We start from the raw sequence: 18,345 nt of genomic DNA on the forward strand, positions 1-18,345 counted from the left end.
TTTTTCTTCAAGATAAAATCTTTCAGCATAAGCGCTTTCTCCAAACTTTGGGCCAAAGGTAAATGTAAAATGTACTCTTCACATTTTAATCCTAATGACCCCACTGCAGTTGGCAGTCTTTCTTGAAGGCTTAGATATTCTCCAAGGAAAGGATATGGTACTAAAATGCAGTAAATGGCCTTTCTGATCTCTGTTCAATTTGAACAGACTTAAGCTATATTTAGCAACAAAATTGAACATGTATGGTGTTTTTTCTTCCAGAAAAGTCTGTTCGGTAATGATTTTTAATGTAAAAATGTGGTATTGTTTTTGACATTCCTCATATTGGTCAGCCTTGATTTCACAGATAGTATCATTTACTCTGTGAACTTTATTTTAGGAGACAGGGGAAATGAATAGGAAAGAGAGAAAAGAAATGGCATAAATCTGAAATTGGGGCTAACATAGCTAGTTCATTTTATTTATTCATGTTTCTTTCTCATGTCTCCCTGAGAAAGAAAAGAGATATGATTACCTCTTCTTCACTCTGTATACAAATATGCAAATCGGGGCAGCCAACAATCTTGTAATTTCTCCTCTGGTGTGAGAACTATGGGCGAACATTAGTAACAATTTAGTCATTCGTTTATTCAGCAAATATGAATATTTCATAGCTGCACAGCCTGCCAAGCCAACTCTCAGACAAACCAAGGAAGACTGGAAAAAAAAAAAACACTTTTAAACATTTTATTATAAATTCTGTTCTTTAACCATAATGTGTTTTATCAATTTTCTCAAAATAAATCTGTAATGAGCTTTTTTTATAAACCCTTTAATCAAAAATAATGACTAATTTTTTTAGCTTACTTAAAAATGTTTCTATACATCGAGAAGTGTGTACAGAGGGGAGATGGCCCCTGTGGCACCCATGTGCTGCCTTTGAAATCCGTCCCCTACCAACTCTTCCTTTTTCTTTTTTGACTGTCCAGTGCAGCATGCAGGATCTGTAGTTCCCCAACCCAGGGTGGGGCCCATGGTCCCTGCAGTGGAAGTGTGGCGTCTTAACCAAGAGACCATCAGAGAAGTCCCCCTGCCAGCTCTTAAAGCTTAAAAAAAAATGTGTGGCTTTTGTGACAATATTAGTGTTCCTAGTATTTATAGAAGGAAGAACTAAGTAAATATATGTTTACTTAGATAACAAAAATCATAGAATGGAAAGACATTTTTAAAGTAATTCTTTACAACACTGGCACCCACCCAACTATAATACCAAGAAAAAAATCTACACTGAGTGGTTTTCTAGCCCAAGAGTTCACCACAAAAAATCCCATGTGCCCCCGTGTTCCCGTAGATGCTCTGAACACCCTCACTCTAACCTACTCTTGTTTCTTCCCCTCAGAAAGTATATTGGAATGTAAGCAAATGAGAAGCACATCATAGAGATAACTTTGAATCTGCTCTGGTTTATTCCATTTTAAATACAAGTTCTTCAAGTTCAGTCCTCCATTTGTTAGTAACACATTAGCAGTGTTATGCGCACAGCTGCTGAAGCTCACTGGGCCAGGCGGCAGGTTCCCCCAATCAAACTTCCCAGCAGCGCTGGCCGCGCGAAGGTTCTGGCCTGAAGTGTGTGTCCTGCCTGGTTCTACCTTGTGCAGCAGAGTACGCCTCGACCATCTTCCACGTGACGGATCTTCAGCCTTTGGAAAATAACTCTCATGTTCTCCTTGCACTTAGTAGGCATCTGCATTTCCTCAGAGAATGCGGTTTTGAGTCCCTGCGCCAGCCAGTCACTGATCTCTGAAGACATCTGTCGTCCCTCACCCGTTCCTTAGGTGCCGTGAGCACCTTACTTCGACCAGGCATGCTTGGGATGCGTCAGTCTTAGGCCCAGAGCCAAAGTCATGTTCAAGGTATGGACTACCAGTTACCGTGTTCCGGGTGATGACTGAGAGTGGTGGGGAGACGGTGAGTGATACCTGCCCAAGTGGGGGTTAGGGGACAGCTTTTTAGAATCTCCAGGGGATGGCTGTGGTTTCACAGTACATACCCCTCCCCTCTAAGAAGAGAACGGGAAGCCTGCTCTGAGAGTTACTGTAGCTAGTGATTTGGGAAAATGTTCTTATGATTTCTCATTCATATTTAGGATGAGAAAAAAGTGGGAATCACACTGTTCTAGTGTCTACCTACTTCGATTAATGCAACTTAAAATCATGTTAGCTTTTTTTAGAAGTTGAATGACACTGTTAGAAAGTCATCGAGCGTACTGTTGACTGAACTTCTGAGTCTCTGCCCAAGGTTTTGTTGCTTAGCCAGATCTTTGCCCCAGAAGCCAAACTGGTCCTCTATCCCTTTTAAATTTCATTATATTACTACAGCATGCTGAGATCATCTTACCTCCTCATTCTGCCATCCAGTTTGTTACCTATAAGCACAGGAACTGCGTCTGTTTAATTTTGTTTTACTGCTATATTTCTTGCATCCATGACAGTTTTTTTTTACTTACAGTGAAGTCCATCTATAGCTTTGATGAACATGCCACCCATATTTTCATGAAAATCACTGAACAAATAAGAACTAGAGAGACCTGAGTAGTCAGTCTCTTAGAGCCTACCAACCACTGCCTCCTGTGACAGATGGTAAGCAGGACCCGTGAGGCATGGTCAGCTCTGTTCAGTCTAGCCCATATTGCTGCTTTTACGCTATCATAAAAACATCCAGACAGACCTAGGCTTCTACCTAAGAAAGTTTATTTATGCCACAACTATCATACTTCCCAGACCTAATCTAGTAATCCTGTCTGAAAAGATAAGTTAAATTTCTTCTTAGTAAATCCATGTAGCATCCTAGTAATCACTGTTTGTTCTTTTTACGTTTATTTAAAATGCTTGAGTCTTGTAGTATGGCATCATGGAAGTTCTCAGTCCCTATTTTTATCCTTTTTTCAAAGAATAAAAAAGCCATCAGAGTATAATCTGATGTATAAGGAAATCTGTTAGCACTTAAATCTGTGAAGATTAAAAATACGAGACTAGGATTTCCTGTCATGGAAACCGTGCTCTAGGAGATAAAGGAGAGTAAGGGTAGTTATGTCATGTCTCTATGAATAGCCAGAAGCAACCGTTGCATCCACTGGAGAATCCTTCCCCGGATCTACAATAACCATGCTGATCTGTATTAATAGCGTATGCCTGTTGAGTACCGATCATATGCAAGGCATTGTGCTGACATCTTGCATTTATTATCTCATATAATCCAACAGCCCTGCGAGGTAGGTGTTATCATTACTTTTCTAAAGATGTAAAGTCATGAAAGTCAAACACCTAGCCCAGGGTCACAGAGGTGGAAAGTGTCACTGCAGGCTTTCAAACCAGGTGTCTCCAACCCGGATCCCTTCTCCTGCTGACACTGCGTCCTCAGTCCGCGGGATCCGTGCCTGGCGTGTCTCCCGTCCCCAGACAGTGACTGAGCAGTTGCCTACAGCCTCTCGCAGACCCCTGGTCCAGGAAACGACCTCACAGTAAACAGCTCGCTTCTCTCATACACGTACTTCATCCCAGGCTTCAGGTAATTCTGACTAGTGTCCATTCTTTCCTTTTAGTTCATGGATTCGTGCTGTTGATAGGAAATAACAGATGCAAAACAGATTTTGAAAACTTTCACATTTTCATTCATCAATCTTATTATAACGAGGCAGAGCTGTGACCGGGTCTTTCCTTGCCTTTTCTGATTCTGACTCTAACCCAAAGAGCCCTTTTGCTTATCAAACTTTATGCATTACATAGAAAACTTCCTGAGAAAAGTATTTTCATGTCTAGTGGAATTTTTTCAAATCTTGAAAAGAAATTGGCCATAACCTAAAACGTCAAGTAACTGTAGTGAAAAATACAGATCTAAGCAAAGGAAGTTATATAAATTACTGGGTTATTTCTTTGAAATGTTTCCAGATTTTCCTTTTTGGAATGCCTTTTAAGCTTTAATTGCAGTATAGTTGTGCAATATATTATAAGTGTGCCATGTATAGATTCTCAGTGTTTAAAGGTTATACTCCGTTTGGTTATTATGAAATATTAGCTATATTTCCCACGTTGTACAGTATATTCTTACAGTCTATTTTATATGTAATAGTTTGTACCTCTTCCTCTCCCCACTGGTAGTTTGTTGTTTAGTCACATATCATGTCTGACTCTTTTTGCGACCCTACGGACTGTAGCCCACCAGGCTCCTCTATCCATGGGATTTTCGAGGCAAGAGTACTGGAGCAGGTGGCCATTTCCTCCTCCAGAGGATCTTCCCAACCCAGGGATCAAACCTGTGTTTCCTGCATTGGCAGGCAGATTCTTTATCACTGAGCCACCAGGGAAGCCCAGTTTATTCACTGTATTGGTAAGTCTTCTTTGTTATGTTCACCAGTGAGTTGTATTTTTTGATTCCACAGTGATATCATACAGTATTTGTCTCTGACTTACTTCACTTGGCATAATGCCCTCCAAGTCTATCCATGTTGTGGCAGACGTAAAAACTTCATTATTTTTGTGGCTGAGTAGTATTCTCTTATATGCTTATTTGTGTGTATGTACACACACACACCACGTCTTTATTCATTCATGTTATGGACACTTAGCTTGCTTCTGTGTCTTGCCTAATGTAAATAATGCTACTATGAACATTGGGGTGTATGTCTTTTAGAATTAGAATTTTTGTCTTTTCCAGGTGTATATATGCCCAGGAGTGGAATTGCTGGATCATATGGTAACTACTTTTAATTATTTAAAGGAAACTCCGTACTGTTTTCCACAGTATGAGATTTATATTCCAATCAACCAATTAACCACATCTTTGCCAACATTTGTTACTTGTGTTCTTTTTGATGGTAGCCATTCTGACAAATGTGAGGTGAGATCTCCTTGTGGTTTTTGGTTTGCATTTTCCTGATGGCTAGCAAACATCTTTTCCGTGCCTGTTGGCCTTCTGCATTTCTTTTTTTGAAAACTATCAAGTCTTCTGCCCATTTTTTAATCAAGTTGTTTTTCATGTTGTTATATGAGCTGTTGATACAGATTGGATATTAACCCCTTGTTGGCCATTTTATTGTTGTTCAGTCACTCAGTCGTGTCCGACTCTTTGCGACCCCATGGACTGCAGCACACCAGGCTTCCCTGTCCACCACTAACTCCTGAAACTTGCTCAAACTCCTATCCATTGAGTCGGTGATGCCATCCAACCATCTCGTCCTCTGTCGTCCTCTTCTCATGCCTTCAGTCTTTCCCAGCATAAGGGTTTTTTCAGCTCTTCACATCAAGTGGCCAAAGTATTGGAGCTTCAGCTTCAACATCAGTCCTTCCAGTGAATATTCAGGGTTGATTTCCTTTAGGATTGACTGGTTTATCTCTGCTGTCCAAGGGACAGAGTCTTCTCCAGCAGCACAGTCAAAAGCATCAACTGTGAGTTGGACCATAAGGAAGGCTGAATGCCAAAGAATTGATGCTGTTGAATTGTTGTGTTATTGGCCATACCACTTGCAGATACTTCCTCCCATTCAGTAGGTTGTTTTCGTTTATGGTTTCCTTTGCTATGCAAAAGCTTTTAAGTTTAATTAGGTCCCATTTGTTTATTTTTGGTTTATTTCCTTTGCTTTAGGAGACAAATTCAAAAACATACTGATAGATTTCTTTTCATAGGTGGTAACAGTTTCACCAAAAAAAAATTATTTACCAAATATCTACCAAAAAATAATAAATGTATGTTAAATTGTGTTTAGCATTTATAAAGTGTTTGATACAATATTATATGATTTCCTGAGTCAAAATAAGCATGGTATTTTAAAGCATGGTGTTTGAAAGGTATTTACTTAGAGTATTTGGGACTATTTGAGGCAAAGATATGCCCACCAGCATTTCATATGAAAAAGAGAAACAATTCAAACCATAAAGCTGAAGCAGAGCCAAAATGAGCAAGAAAAGGAGGAAAGACTACACGGAGGAGGAAGAACACCAAAGAAAAGATCTTCTTTGTGAAGAAATTGTCTCACATGGTTCTAATCCAGAAATCAGAATCATCAACCAGATTACAGGTAAAATAACCCTACTTAACCCATAATTAATAAATGTCATATTTAAGATTCAGACTATATATGCCAAGTAGTAGTGAGATATTGCGATACATCAGTGATACATTAGGAAGGATGGTATACTTTCTTCTTTTACCTTTGCTATTTAATTTGGCATTACTTATTTATGAAGGCTAACCAAATTATTTACTTTATATCACAATAATACTGATTTGAAGGTTTTGCATAGTGTCAATCTAAAGTTTTAAAACATTAGTTTTAATTGCCGTCATTGTCAAGAAACAGTGTGATTTTAGGTGATTCTCTTTAACTTTCCAAGTAATGTGTCAGGATATAGAGAAAATTATTCTTTGCATTCCTGATAGAGTGCTATTTTTTTAAATCATATATGCATATATTTTATATCTGTAAATGTGTGTGCATGTGTGTCCTACAAATGTATAGGACACTAAAGTAACCAATCCCATTGTCCCTAGAAGGCAGGAACTAACTGACCACAAGCCAAATATATCGTGTTATGTTCATAGTCATTCAACCAGTACATCAACATAGTATTTTAAACCAAGATAATTAGCTTTTCTTTATAGAAATTCATGAAAGTTCACATATAAAATTCTTCATATACTCAAAAACACACAAACTCATCTGTGTGAATGCTCTCTTTATTCTGAGAGGCAGCAGGGTCCTGGGGCTGGAGACTGGAGACGCTTGGTTCTACCACCTACCGACCCTGAGCACGCTGCTTCATCCCTGCTTGTCATGCTGTGAGCTTTAAATAAAGTAATGCACATAAAATACCCAGCAGTGCTTCTGTCATTTGATAAGCCCTGGGTAACCATCTGCAGGAGTCTGGAGGTTCCCTGATGACTTTGTAGCATGATAGAGTCAGTTATTTTTGTGGAAGTTATCACTATGGAGATGGCGTTGGCAAGGCTGCAGCTAACTGGAAGAAGCAAGACTTGAATCAAGGAAACCAGATAGAGGCTGCTGCAGTAATCCAGGCAAGAAATGCCATTGAAGCAAGAGACACTAAAAAGATACTCTGTATAATATGTACACGAGATCACCATTTGGCTACAGGAGTTGGAGAGATACACATAGGTTCCAGGCCTGGATGGCATTCTGTTAAGGCAGGGTATAGAAAAAGGGCGAGTTCCCGAATCTCAAGCACCTGCACACATCAAAGAGGAAGTGCCCGACAAGCAGTCCACTAGAACTCAGGAAAGGCTGGACTGTGGCAACACCACTCAGCAGCCCAGGGAACAGTCAGTGTCGAGGAAGCAGATGACACACTTGCTTTTACCCTCTTTTTCAGTCAAAGGTCTGGTCTGCCCCAGACAAGAGTACATCATCAGATGCAGCTCTGAACATTGAAGGGAAATCACACTGAAGTTTTCAACCTTGAAATTCATTGCAAAGTTTGCTGCAGATGGCGAATGTCTCAGAGTTAGCTGTTTTCTAAGTGATCTGGGTAAAACCACGAACACAGGTCCCTGGCGCCACGTTTCCCATCACGTGTTCCACAGCTGCCAGCAAGAGGCCCTTCCTTTGGCTCTTGGGGACTTAATTTCCCTTGGGAACTATTGTGGTTATTCAACTTGAAGACCTTGTAGGAAGAATCAGTTATTTCTCTCTGGGGTCTCACTCAGAGCAAGCATCACGGAAGTAAATAGTCACTGAGGAGGAACAAGGAGAAATAAGTGTTTAGCCAAATTGATGAACAGTTCATGATATTATTAAAAAAAAAAAAACCACCACTGGCCAGTTTTACAAAAGTTGAAGCTAGGAATTGTACCACTACCCTGCTGTGGCTCCTGTTCATCATTATATAGATGAGAATTAATCTGTGTCACCCTCACCCTTTGGCTGTTCCCAGCACAGGGGTGCACTGCATTACATGCTAATGCCTCCATGTAGAGGTTTGAGTAAAGACTGTTTCCAGCAGAGAGAACACCAGACTAGAAAACCAGAACTGGGGTTACCCCAGTACTGCCAGTGCCTAATGCTGTGATCTTCTTTGTAAAGAATGGAGGTGTCTGTTTTTTGCCCTAATATTGTGGAATCCTGTGACCAAAATAATGCATTTAATGAAACCATTCTTTGAAAAATAATTTTTAACAGTCTCCCTGTCGTTCAGGAGCAACATTTTTTTTTTTTTTTTGCCTCAGAAAGCTTACCAGTCAATATTATGTTGGAGGAATGTTTCTTATTCCTAATCATAAACATGACAGCCAAACATTTACTAACTGCCTACTGCATGCTTTCTATGAGATGCTCCATGAGCTTGCTTTAAATACCAGAGCAACCCCAAGGAGATGGTAGGATGTCACTCTTCTTTTTACGGAAGGGAAAACTGTTAGGTGACTTGGCAAAGGTCACGTGGCTGGTAAACTACAGTTTAGCCTTTAAACCCACATGTCTCCAACCTGACTAAGTTGCTTCAACTGGTTGTTTTCAGATCCAACATTGTATTCTGTTAAGAACCCCGGCAACAGGACACCAAGATCAGACCTTGATTTGTCAGGGTGTCACCGTCAAAGCTGAACCAGAAAGCAGTTCCGTGAGCCTGTGCTCATCCAGTCTTGTCATGCACCCAGCAGTCTTCCTGCCAGTGAGAGAACTGACACGCACCATCACAGGAGACACTGTGTACATGTGCATCTAAGTATTCAGCAAAACTAGATTTCAAACGACACTTTAAAATGTATTGCAAAATGTACAGCATTTATTCACATACAGACAAAAAGGCACAAATTCTACTAAATAGTTCAACAAAAAAATACAGCTGTCCTCAACTAGTTTTATAAATACTTTCAAAAAGGGGGTAGAAATAAATACAGGATTGGGCCATGTAATATAAAATAGTCATCTCTACATATACTTTTTGTTTAATTCTGATTTTTAACTCTTCATGCACCTTTTTTTTTTACCCAATTTTAGCTGAATGGACACCAAGCTAGGCACATAGTGAAAAATCCTCTGTACAAGGTTACAAATGTAATGACAAGTTTGTCCATTTCAAAATAATTAAGATTTGTACACAACACATATAACCCTTCATTTAGATTTTGTGTTTATAACCTAACAAATGACATTCCAGGCAACTTTACAAAAGTTCAACTAGCCTACATTTTTGACATAATACATTGATCATAATCAAAGATATTTCTTGGTCAGGATGCACACGGAAAGATAAAGCTTTAAAAAAAGAAGAAAAGAAGAGCAAATGGTTCCATACTCAGAGTGCAAGTGGGCAGGTTGGGTTGGCTGCCGCTCATACACCTCATAGAGTTCCCAGCAGGACGTGAAGCTGACTTACAGAGCTGTCATTACACTGTCAGAGAAACTGTACCATTTGCATTTCGAAGCAGGAATTAAAGGTGTGGGCTTTTTGTGTTTGTGTGTTTTGTTTTTGTGTGGGGTTTATTTTTGTTTTGTTTTCTTTTTGGTTCAGCATAACTTGGAACGTTTGAAAGCTTTTCAACCTAAATGTGGGGAAAAAACAGGTAAGGCATTATTTTTGCACAAAACTAGCATTCCTAATAGTGCAAATGAATCTGGTACCTCTTATAAATGGTGAGAGGTCATAGACTTACTAGAATTTAGATTTTCTTTCTATGGCTTGACAGATTATCCCTCTATATATCCTACTCTCACCCAGAGCTGTTGCTGTAGTCAAAAAAGAACTGTAAAGAGTCCACCTTCTTCTGTATCCAGCAAAAGGTTTCTTGCTCATATGCAAAGAAAAAGAAAAAAGATCTGATTTTTAAATTATGCTGAGTTAATGTACAACTTGGATTCATAAGAAACTTCTAATATCTGTAGCAACAGTTTATCTGGACAACATTCTTTGAAAAATGAGCCCCATAGCTCAAAAATAGTCAATCTAAAAACCTGGGTCATTCTTTCCCCTCCCCTGAATCAGTTACTAAAATGTATTTGAAAAGTTAAGACTTAGTTTGAAAATGTCATACATACAATGGGGATGTATCAGATCTACTACTTGATCATCTGATAAAACTTGCATAGCAAGATGGAATTCAATAAGCCTTTTTTCCTTGTTGACAGTCATCTGGAAGACTTGAAAGCTAACTACTACAGAACTCAAAGCATCACTCATTAAGTATCAGAATGTCCCTGCCACATGGAAATAAATGTATAAATGAATCAGGAATCTGAGTACTGGTATTAACAAACTAAGGTATAATTTAGGGGAAGTTGGGCTTGTTCCAAGTGCCCATAATTCTAAATCTCATTGCTACTTTTAATTTTCCTTCTTTTAAGTTTGATTCACAACTACATTGAATTCCAAAGAAAATTAACAGGACCTTAACACTATCCACTGTCTTAATACAAAACGCACTGCAGTGAGTGCAAAAACAGAACATTGTACTCAAATTTAATGCTAAATTTATTATTGCTGATAACTTACTAGTTATTGCCATTTGCAATCAGAAAGTCCAAGTTACGAATTAGAGCTTAGAACTCTGACTCCAGAAAACCTGTTACACTTCAATCTCTTTCCTGTATAAACTTGGTCAAGGGTTAAGAGGTTATCGCAACTTATTGCCTTTCTATTATTTTTAAAATATAACCTATTTGGGGGTTTTTTCCCTTTTTTTTTTCCATTTTCTTTTTTTTTCTCCCAAGGAATCCATTCATGTTGGAAGGCCGGATTCCCCAGCATATGCACTAGTGGTTGGCTCTGGAAATATGAGTCGCCAGAGTCTGGAAGTTCATTGCTTAAACTTGAACAGCCATTGTGTTGTTGGAAGCCGGGTGGCCAGGTCTTGCCAATGGCCAGCGGAATCCCAAGCTGGCCCAGAAGGCAGTGGTTAGGGAAGAGAAAGGTCGAGAGGACTGGTGAAGATGGGACCTCAACTGCCCTTTCTCATGGATGGAATCATGTGATGGCTTCACTCTCCACCTGCCCTCTATCCAGAACACAGTCAAGAGCTGCCAGCAGCAGGACCTTGCTTCTTCCATTTACCCTAAATCTCCAAGCTCCGGCAGCTCTACCCTGTACCTTCAGATCTTCCGGTAATGACCTTTTTAATATTTTTCTCTTCCCTCATCTGCTATATTTACACATGAATCCCCTAGAATTACTGAAGCTTCAGAGCTACTGCCTGTATACTACAATGCAACAAAACAGTCCGTGGGCCAAAGTATAAATATGATTTCAAGATCCACCACAGTCCTAGAAAATAAGTTTTATGGGCTATTAAATGATTTGTGAGGGTTTCTCAAGAACCATCTCTGATTCCATATATTCAGGTAACTAAGAGTTTGTGCTTTGGGAAGGATACAGAGGGCAGTAAGCACTCATGAGGCTTAGTTCAGCCTAGCCCTCTTTAGAAACTTACTTCATCCATTCTTATTTTAGTGTTTAATTCAGCCTCTAGTCTTAGCAGTGTCTTACAATCTACTCTTGTGTTTCCTCAACAAGCTTCAAATAACACACTTCTCACAACAATGATTTAAAAATGACTCTGAAAAAAAAAAAAAAATTCAATCAGAATTGCAGGTAAATGTATTTGTGTCGCTCAGGAGTGATGGGTTTCCACTCGCCCCCCATGTCAGAGCTCTCGTCTCCTGCACCACCACGCCCGTTTCATCAAGAGGCCAGAATGCTTCTCCTGATGATGTCTGTCCTCCTGCTGATGGAGCTGCTGGCGTGGACACACTTCTTCTCCGAGGCCTCGCTCTCCGAGTCGCTCAGCTCCGCGTCGGGGACGTACCCGTCGTTCTCGCTGTCGGGCCTCAGCTTGCTCTTGGCCCGCTCCTTGGCTGGGACTCGGCCGAGGCCCAGGTAGGGGTAGTCTGAGTGCTGGTGGCAGGCCCCCTCGGGGGCGTCTCCCGGCGGCTGCCGTTCCCCCTTCTTTGGAATCCGGAATCCGCCCCAGTTCTTCACTGGGCTGGCAGGTGTTGTAGGCACTTTGACTGCAGACTGGGCATAGTTCACTTTGATTAGGGAGCCGTTGCACTTGGGCGCCGCCTCCTTCCTCGTGCCCGGCGCTGACTGCCCCGCCCCAGGGGAGGCGGCAGCTCTGGCGTGGTCCGCGTGCCTCTGGGACACGTCTGTGGACCTCAGAGGCTTGTGACTCTGTTTCAAAGGTCTGTCCTTTAAGTCTCCCTTGCTGAGGTCACAATGAAAACGATGGTCTCTTCTGTTCCCGTGGTCTGGCATCACCACGCCATTTTTCTGTTGTGCTGATACGAGCCGTGCTTCTGCAAAGGTCTTTTCAAAACTCAGAAAGCTCTCTGGGCCTACTGTCCCCTCCCTTCTGCCCCCCAGGTCTGGCTGCTTTAGCGGAGTTTTGCCTTGGCTCTCTGCGCTGTTCTGCAATGGATCGCGCTTGTGGGGCTTCTTCAACGAGTGAACCAAGGAAGTACCCATTTGCTTCCTGAAGAACGCAGAATGCCACTTCAAGTCCTCTATCTTGGGAGCATCAGGGCCCACAGAAGGACTGTTAAACAGAAGCATGTTTTCCAGTGAGGAGGAGGAGCAAGAGGAAGAAGGCACACCTGTGAACATAAAACCAGAGAAAAAGAAATTACAGCAGAAGCAAATCCAGAAAAATAAAATTTTAGACCCCTTAGCATGGCCCACTAATACAGACTTCCCACCCAACAGTACAACATACAACCACCCAGTTTGTAAAAATTTGGTTTTTATAGTAAAGATACTACCTGCCTTGAGAATCTGAATGCTCTAGATGCTCTTTTCTAAAACAGCTTAAATTCACGTAATTTTTTTTCATGAAACTGTCTTTTCAAGGAATACATTTGCCTTCAAACAAAATAACTGATCTGATTTTCATACGTGATTTACTGCAGAATCTTTCCATGGTCAAGTAAGCACTGCCTCCACCACCACCCAGTCTCAGCACCTGCCTTGCCTGCCGCCTGGGAGCAGCACAACCACAGGGGCAGGGAGTGGGGCTGTTACGCTGCTTTCTCCAAGTTATCTATCCCTCACAGGGTGCTAATGAGGATACATACACATAAACTGTGAAATGAATAAAGAAGGTGTTTAAAATCATTCTTGACACAGAGTACATATGTCTACTCATTAAATGTACAACACACTTGTGGAATTAAACTGAATTATCATCTAAACAAGGATAAGTTAAATTGGTGTTTTTCAAGCACTTTTTATGCAAGTCACATTAAGAACTAAGTTGCACAATCATAACCCAGTAAAAGTGCACTTTTCATGCAACCATATTAGCCTTCGTCACCTGACATGTGCACTCTGACATTTTCTGTTCTGTTTCACTTGTTTTAATGCTGGTGCTGACCTGCTAAATGCATCTCACAACCCAGTAACAAACTGTAACCCCCAGTTTGAAAAAGATTGGGTAAATCCCTGACATGCTAGAGTTCATCAGAAGGACCATGTTCCTGCAGAAGCCTCCAGAGCCTCAGAACAGTTGTCACGTTCCCCGAGCCATGAGCCACCAGGAAATGAGGTTTCGTCCAGGGTAGCACAGGAGCCCACGTGGACCTGCTGCTGAGGAGGAACGGACAGCCGCGTGTAGACAGAATGAGCTAGCGACTAATGGGAGAACCACCATGACCACAGAAATGCCTGCTTTCTCAGTAACCAAACTTACAGTCAACCTTCACACCACATGTGTACGTCTTTAGCTCAGTCACCTGCTGTGGGGAGATAAAAAGGTCAGAGGCACTGCCCTCTGATTTCCATCGCGACTCGGGATCCAGGCCTCTGAGGAGCCTCTGCTTCCTGACTCCCACAGCACTGTCCCCAGTGAGGACACTCAGCCGAGCAGGACAGCCCTGCCCATCCCAGAACCACAGCACAGTGTCAGCATGGACCCCAGGGACACACTCAAGTCACGGCCATCTGCTCTGCCTCGCTTGGAATCCTCTCTCTCAAGAGGTAGATCAGGTGAGGCACAAGTAAGGACACAACTGAAAGTCTAAAACTGGAAAAAGGAAAGGGGAGAAAAGGCATCCTAAGGGGCTTCCACTTCATTCCCTGGGACTCGCACGTTCAGTCCTGGGGGCAGGAGGACCCCGCCCCCCATTCCTGTTGTGGAACAGAGGCCTGCATCACAGCTGTGACACGGATCACTGCCTAACCTGCAGAGGCTCAACCACTTACCCAAAGAAACGCTGCCATGAAATACAAACAAACAAAAATGCCCTACAGTATCTGTAAGAAATGAGTAGAATCAGATGAAAGTATTCTTTACAGCTTCCTTTTACAGCTTATTTTCCAAGGCAAACTCACTTATTAGAAATCACTTACGACGTAAGGACCTAGCAAGTCAGAGAAAGCCCTCCGTGGGCACGGCTGCGCTGGCTATCCTGCGCCTCTGCTGGGGGAGGGCACGCCACACCAGCCAAGTGGACACAGGCAGGGGGAGCCCCCTCCTTTATTTGCAGTCAAGTAGGAATGATGAGGTATTGGGTTGGCCAGAAAGTTCTTTTGGGTTTTTCTGCACCATCTTATGAAAAAAAAATACAAACTTTTTGGCCAACCCAATATTTACAATACTCTACCTTGAAAATTTTTATTTCAAAAATTTTACAACTGAACTCACAAATTTAGCTATTGATATAACCTTGACAGATTTGGGGAATATTTACTCTTGCAAAGGAAATTATCTAGGATAAAATTATTAAATAAGTTAGTGGTATCAAAACAAGGATATCTCTTAAAACTTGCCAAGCTTTTTTTCCTCTTTGTTCAGCTGACCAGTTACTTCTGGTCACATATATCCAGATAGTTTCAGGTAAATCCAGAATGTCAACATAATAGGTTACGATTATTTCTTTGTTGAGTCCATGTCTCATATTATTTGTACAAAGCCACAAAAGCAGGTTAGAGTAAGCCGGTTGACTGTGCACAAGGAAAGCCGTGCAAAGAGAAGATACGAGCTCCCAAGACCTACCTACTAGTGGGTAGGTCTACACACTCAGCACTCTTCCTCCTCTGAAATCCTTATAACACCTGCTTTCTGGGGCTTGTGAACACAGAATGTTAGCACTTCAAGGCCTTCAGAGGCCAGAATTCTGGACCAAACCTCTTACAGATGGACAGACTTCAGAGAGGTTCACCAACTTGCCCCACTATGCACTTGATCTCAGAGTTACTGAAGTGCTCTCCAAAGAGAAGGAAGTCTGTATCTTAGTTTTTTTCTTTGCCAGGGAAATGCAAAAATAGGCGGCACTAAATAAATACTTTGTGTGGAATCTCAAAACTATTCAAAATTCCAATTACACCAAAATAATCCACTGTAAATGTTATCTAAACATGGATATGTGCGTTAAGTACCCAATCTTAGGTATATTTACCATGTTACAGGTAGACCCAAAGGCTAGATAATCAATACATCTTTTTAGGTATCGCTAGGACACTGTACATTTATCAAGTGCTTTACAACACATAAGTTGCTCTTTGAGTCTCACACTAGTCTTCCCAGGAGGGAGCTGGAGATCTTATCCCAACATTACGTGTGAGGAAATGGAAGAGACTCAAACTTTAGACTCACTTGTGTTGGGCATGTAAGTAGGGATTATAGGATTTAACCCATATGAGGCTGAACCCATAGCCCCGTCCCCTAGACCACAGTGCCTCAAATGCCTGAGACTTCCCTCAACAACAAAAGCCTTCCCTTTGATTCTTCTAGAGTAAAAAAGAAAATTAAAAAGACACTAGCATATTTTTCCCCCTTAACAGAATGTTATGGCTTACAAACCCCTGCCCTGTTGTTTGACCTACCAGGGCTTAATGCATACCTGAAACTCTTTCTTGCTCCAAAAGCTTAGTGTAAAGATTGAATATCTGTTCCTGGACTTTGCACACAGATCGTTTAATCTTTTCCCTGCGGGTCACCATGTAAGTGAGGTTCCGAACCTGGAACGTAGAGAATAAAGATTCTAAGTGAGCAATATACATTATTACAGTACTTTTTTTTTAAACCTGGGGGGGGGGGGGGGGGGGAGTGTGTCCCACTAGGTCCTTGACTGACTCTTGAAATCAAAATATAAATGTTTTATGTAATCTCTGACCTCCCTTTGGGATGCTAAGAAGTACCACAGAAAGGGCCTGTAGGAGGGAGCCATGCCCCCAACACCAAACCAGGCCAACAGCCCGGCCATTGGCTCATCCCAGCAGAGAGATGCCCAGCGGTGTCCAAGGCCAAGCGTGCCAGCTCTTGCCAAAGGACTCTGCTCATCACCCCGATATCCTCCCATGAATTCTACTGTCAGAAGCCTTAGAGCAGTTCAGAAGCCACCCCGGTTCACTTTATCAAGCATCTTCTGAAGGTGCAACTAGGAAAGCACAAAGTCAAGGACCATTACAGGGAAGAGCCCCCCACAAAAAGGTTCCTGCGTGGGGCCCACTAGCATGCCAAGTCGTCACCAAGAATCCAAGTGAAGTTCCATCAACTGGACACTAAGCTCTCTGAAATACCTTGGAGTTTACAGATAGCTAATTTGTTCCTACAGAGCAAACACCTAGGGAGGGTCCTTGCTTTGCCGATTTGCTACATCAGCCTCAAGGCCAGCTCTCTGCATCAGGGCTGGAAACACTGACACTGCCTGCTTCCTGATTCATCCGTCAGTAACAGAAAGAGCCCAGCACCGCGCGCTCCACTTGGCGTCTGATATGCAACCACTGGGGGACTGCATGCATATCCTCATTAACCTATCCTAACTAATCAACACAAATGTGTTCCCCGTTTTCAAAGCCACCTGTGATCAGTCAATACAGAGTCAAATTTAATGACTTAGTCAATAAACTCCCTTCAATCTCTCAGTCCTAAAATTTATTGGTAAACCCAATCAGTTTACATGGGCCTGGAAACACAAATGTCAAATGCAACACACCAGATACACAAATCTGTCTTCAAGATGTGGACAATACCATCCCAGTAAGCTCAGTGGCAAGACTGAGAAAAAAAGGCACAGCTGTACTCTCCCACCACTTGGGCAGTCCCATCCCGTCAACTTCTCGAAGGTCACTCATCTTTTGGCAGCGAGTGGCAACAAGACACACACAACCCTGAATTTTGACTTATGTTCAGACACCACCCCTAAAGAACCATCACAATTCCATCTGTTCTTCCCCAGCTGTGTTAAAGACAGCCTCCTTTGCAAAAGGACACAAGGTCAACTGGCTTTCACGTTTGCATTTTACACATCATAAATGGTGTAATTTCCTGGCCAACAGCAGGAGCACCAAGTCCGGCTTCTCTTGATCCCAAATGATTCACTATTTGTTTAGGAATTTTCTAACACTTGTTAATAAAAGTAATTGCAAAGAAAATCAGCCTTCCTATCTCAGAGTAAATATTGTTTCAGTGTCATTCACCCTGGTTAAAACACATTCTGACAGCCTCACACCCCAGGCCAGTAAGTAGGTGTCCTTTTTAAGAATTCTGACCAGTTTGGGGATGGAGGTAGCCAGTGGGTGAGATTCTCTTTACAAATATTCCACCCAGAGAAGATTAAGAGTAGAAGCTCAAAAAGAGGAAGGAGTCAAACCTAGATCCTTATTACAGACTCATTAATTACTGAAAAACAAATGAAGACATTAAGACAGGGAACCCAACTTGCAGAGATAGGAAAGGTAAATTCTCTGACAGCCCAGTAGTAGATAAGATTACTCTTCTATTTAAGTCAGATGTACAATAGAGAGACATCTCTTTTTCTTTAAAGTTGTCAATGGAAATAGACAACTTGCACTCTATTACTGAAATTTAACTTTGGTGTCTGCAACTTCTCCCAGATGTCCACCCTGGCTAAGTGGGAAAACCACACTTCCATTCCCCATGATCTGAGGAGAGAGAGATCTAACTATGACCCCAGGGTTTTCTATTGGAAAAATCAGCCTCTGAATAACCCAGGCCTGGGTGGCCACAGTAGAACAGTGAGTGCCCTAAACCTCACCTCTCTTATAGCAGCCCCTGTATATCAAACTGAACTGAGGCTCAGTCAAGACACACACCTTGCCTGGCCTTTCTGTGCCCCGCTAGACCAGACTTCCTTCCCCTCCATCTTCTCCCAGTTGCCAGCGAGGTGGTACCCAAAACCAGATCTCATTCCATGTTAAACCCAGAGCTTCCCATCATGTAATGGCCCTAAAACAGAATGCTGGCCTCCAAATCCGGAATCTCTGCAGTCAGAGGTGGGGTCCCAAAGTCGGGTCATACTGCTGCAGGCTGAGGGCCACATGCTGAGAACCACTGCCCTCAGGACCCAAACAGTGACCTCAAAGTTTTCTTGAATCCCAAACACTGCTTGCAACACTAGAGCTT

The 18,345-nt window shown here is 42.0% G+C and overlaps 1 protein-coding gene and 1 long non-coding RNA gene across 10 annotated transcripts in view; one reads left to right on the forward strand and one right to left on the reverse strand.

Moving 5' to 3' along the window:
• The first annotated feature begins 2,170 nt into the window (after window positions 1-2,170).
• LOC139037746 (uncharacterized) lies at window positions 2,171-17,354 on the forward strand. The gene is made up of 2 exons (XR_011490630.1): window positions 2,171-4,365; window positions 4,693-17,354. It is a non-coding gene; the product is annotated as an uncharacterized lncRNA (long non-coding RNA).
• Window positions 8,753-18,345, reverse strand: part of JADE1 (jade family PHD finger 1) — a 58,373-nt gene continuing 48,780 nt past the window's right edge. For all 9 annotated transcript variants that reach the window (XM_020886524.2, XM_020886593.2, XM_020886550.2 and 6 more), the window contains 2 exons: window positions 15,821-15,938; window positions 8,753-12,577 (listed from right to left, as the gene is read on the reverse strand). In XM_020886524.2, the coding sequence (XP_020742183.2) occupies window positions 11,667-12,577; window positions 15,821-15,938 (1,029 nt within the window). In that variant the 3' untranslated portion in view covers window positions 8,753-11,666. The remainder of the gene's footprint in view (window positions 12,578-15,820; window positions 15,939-18,345) is intronic.

This window comes from Odocoileus virginianus, chromosome 12 (genome assembly GCF_023699985.2).
Source record: "Odocoileus virginianus isolate 20LAN1187 ecotype Illinois chromosome 12, Ovbor_1.2, whole genome shotgun sequence".
Classification (NCBI taxonomy): Eukaryota; Metazoa; Chordata; class Mammalia; order Artiodactyla; family Cervidae; genus Odocoileus; species Odocoileus virginianus.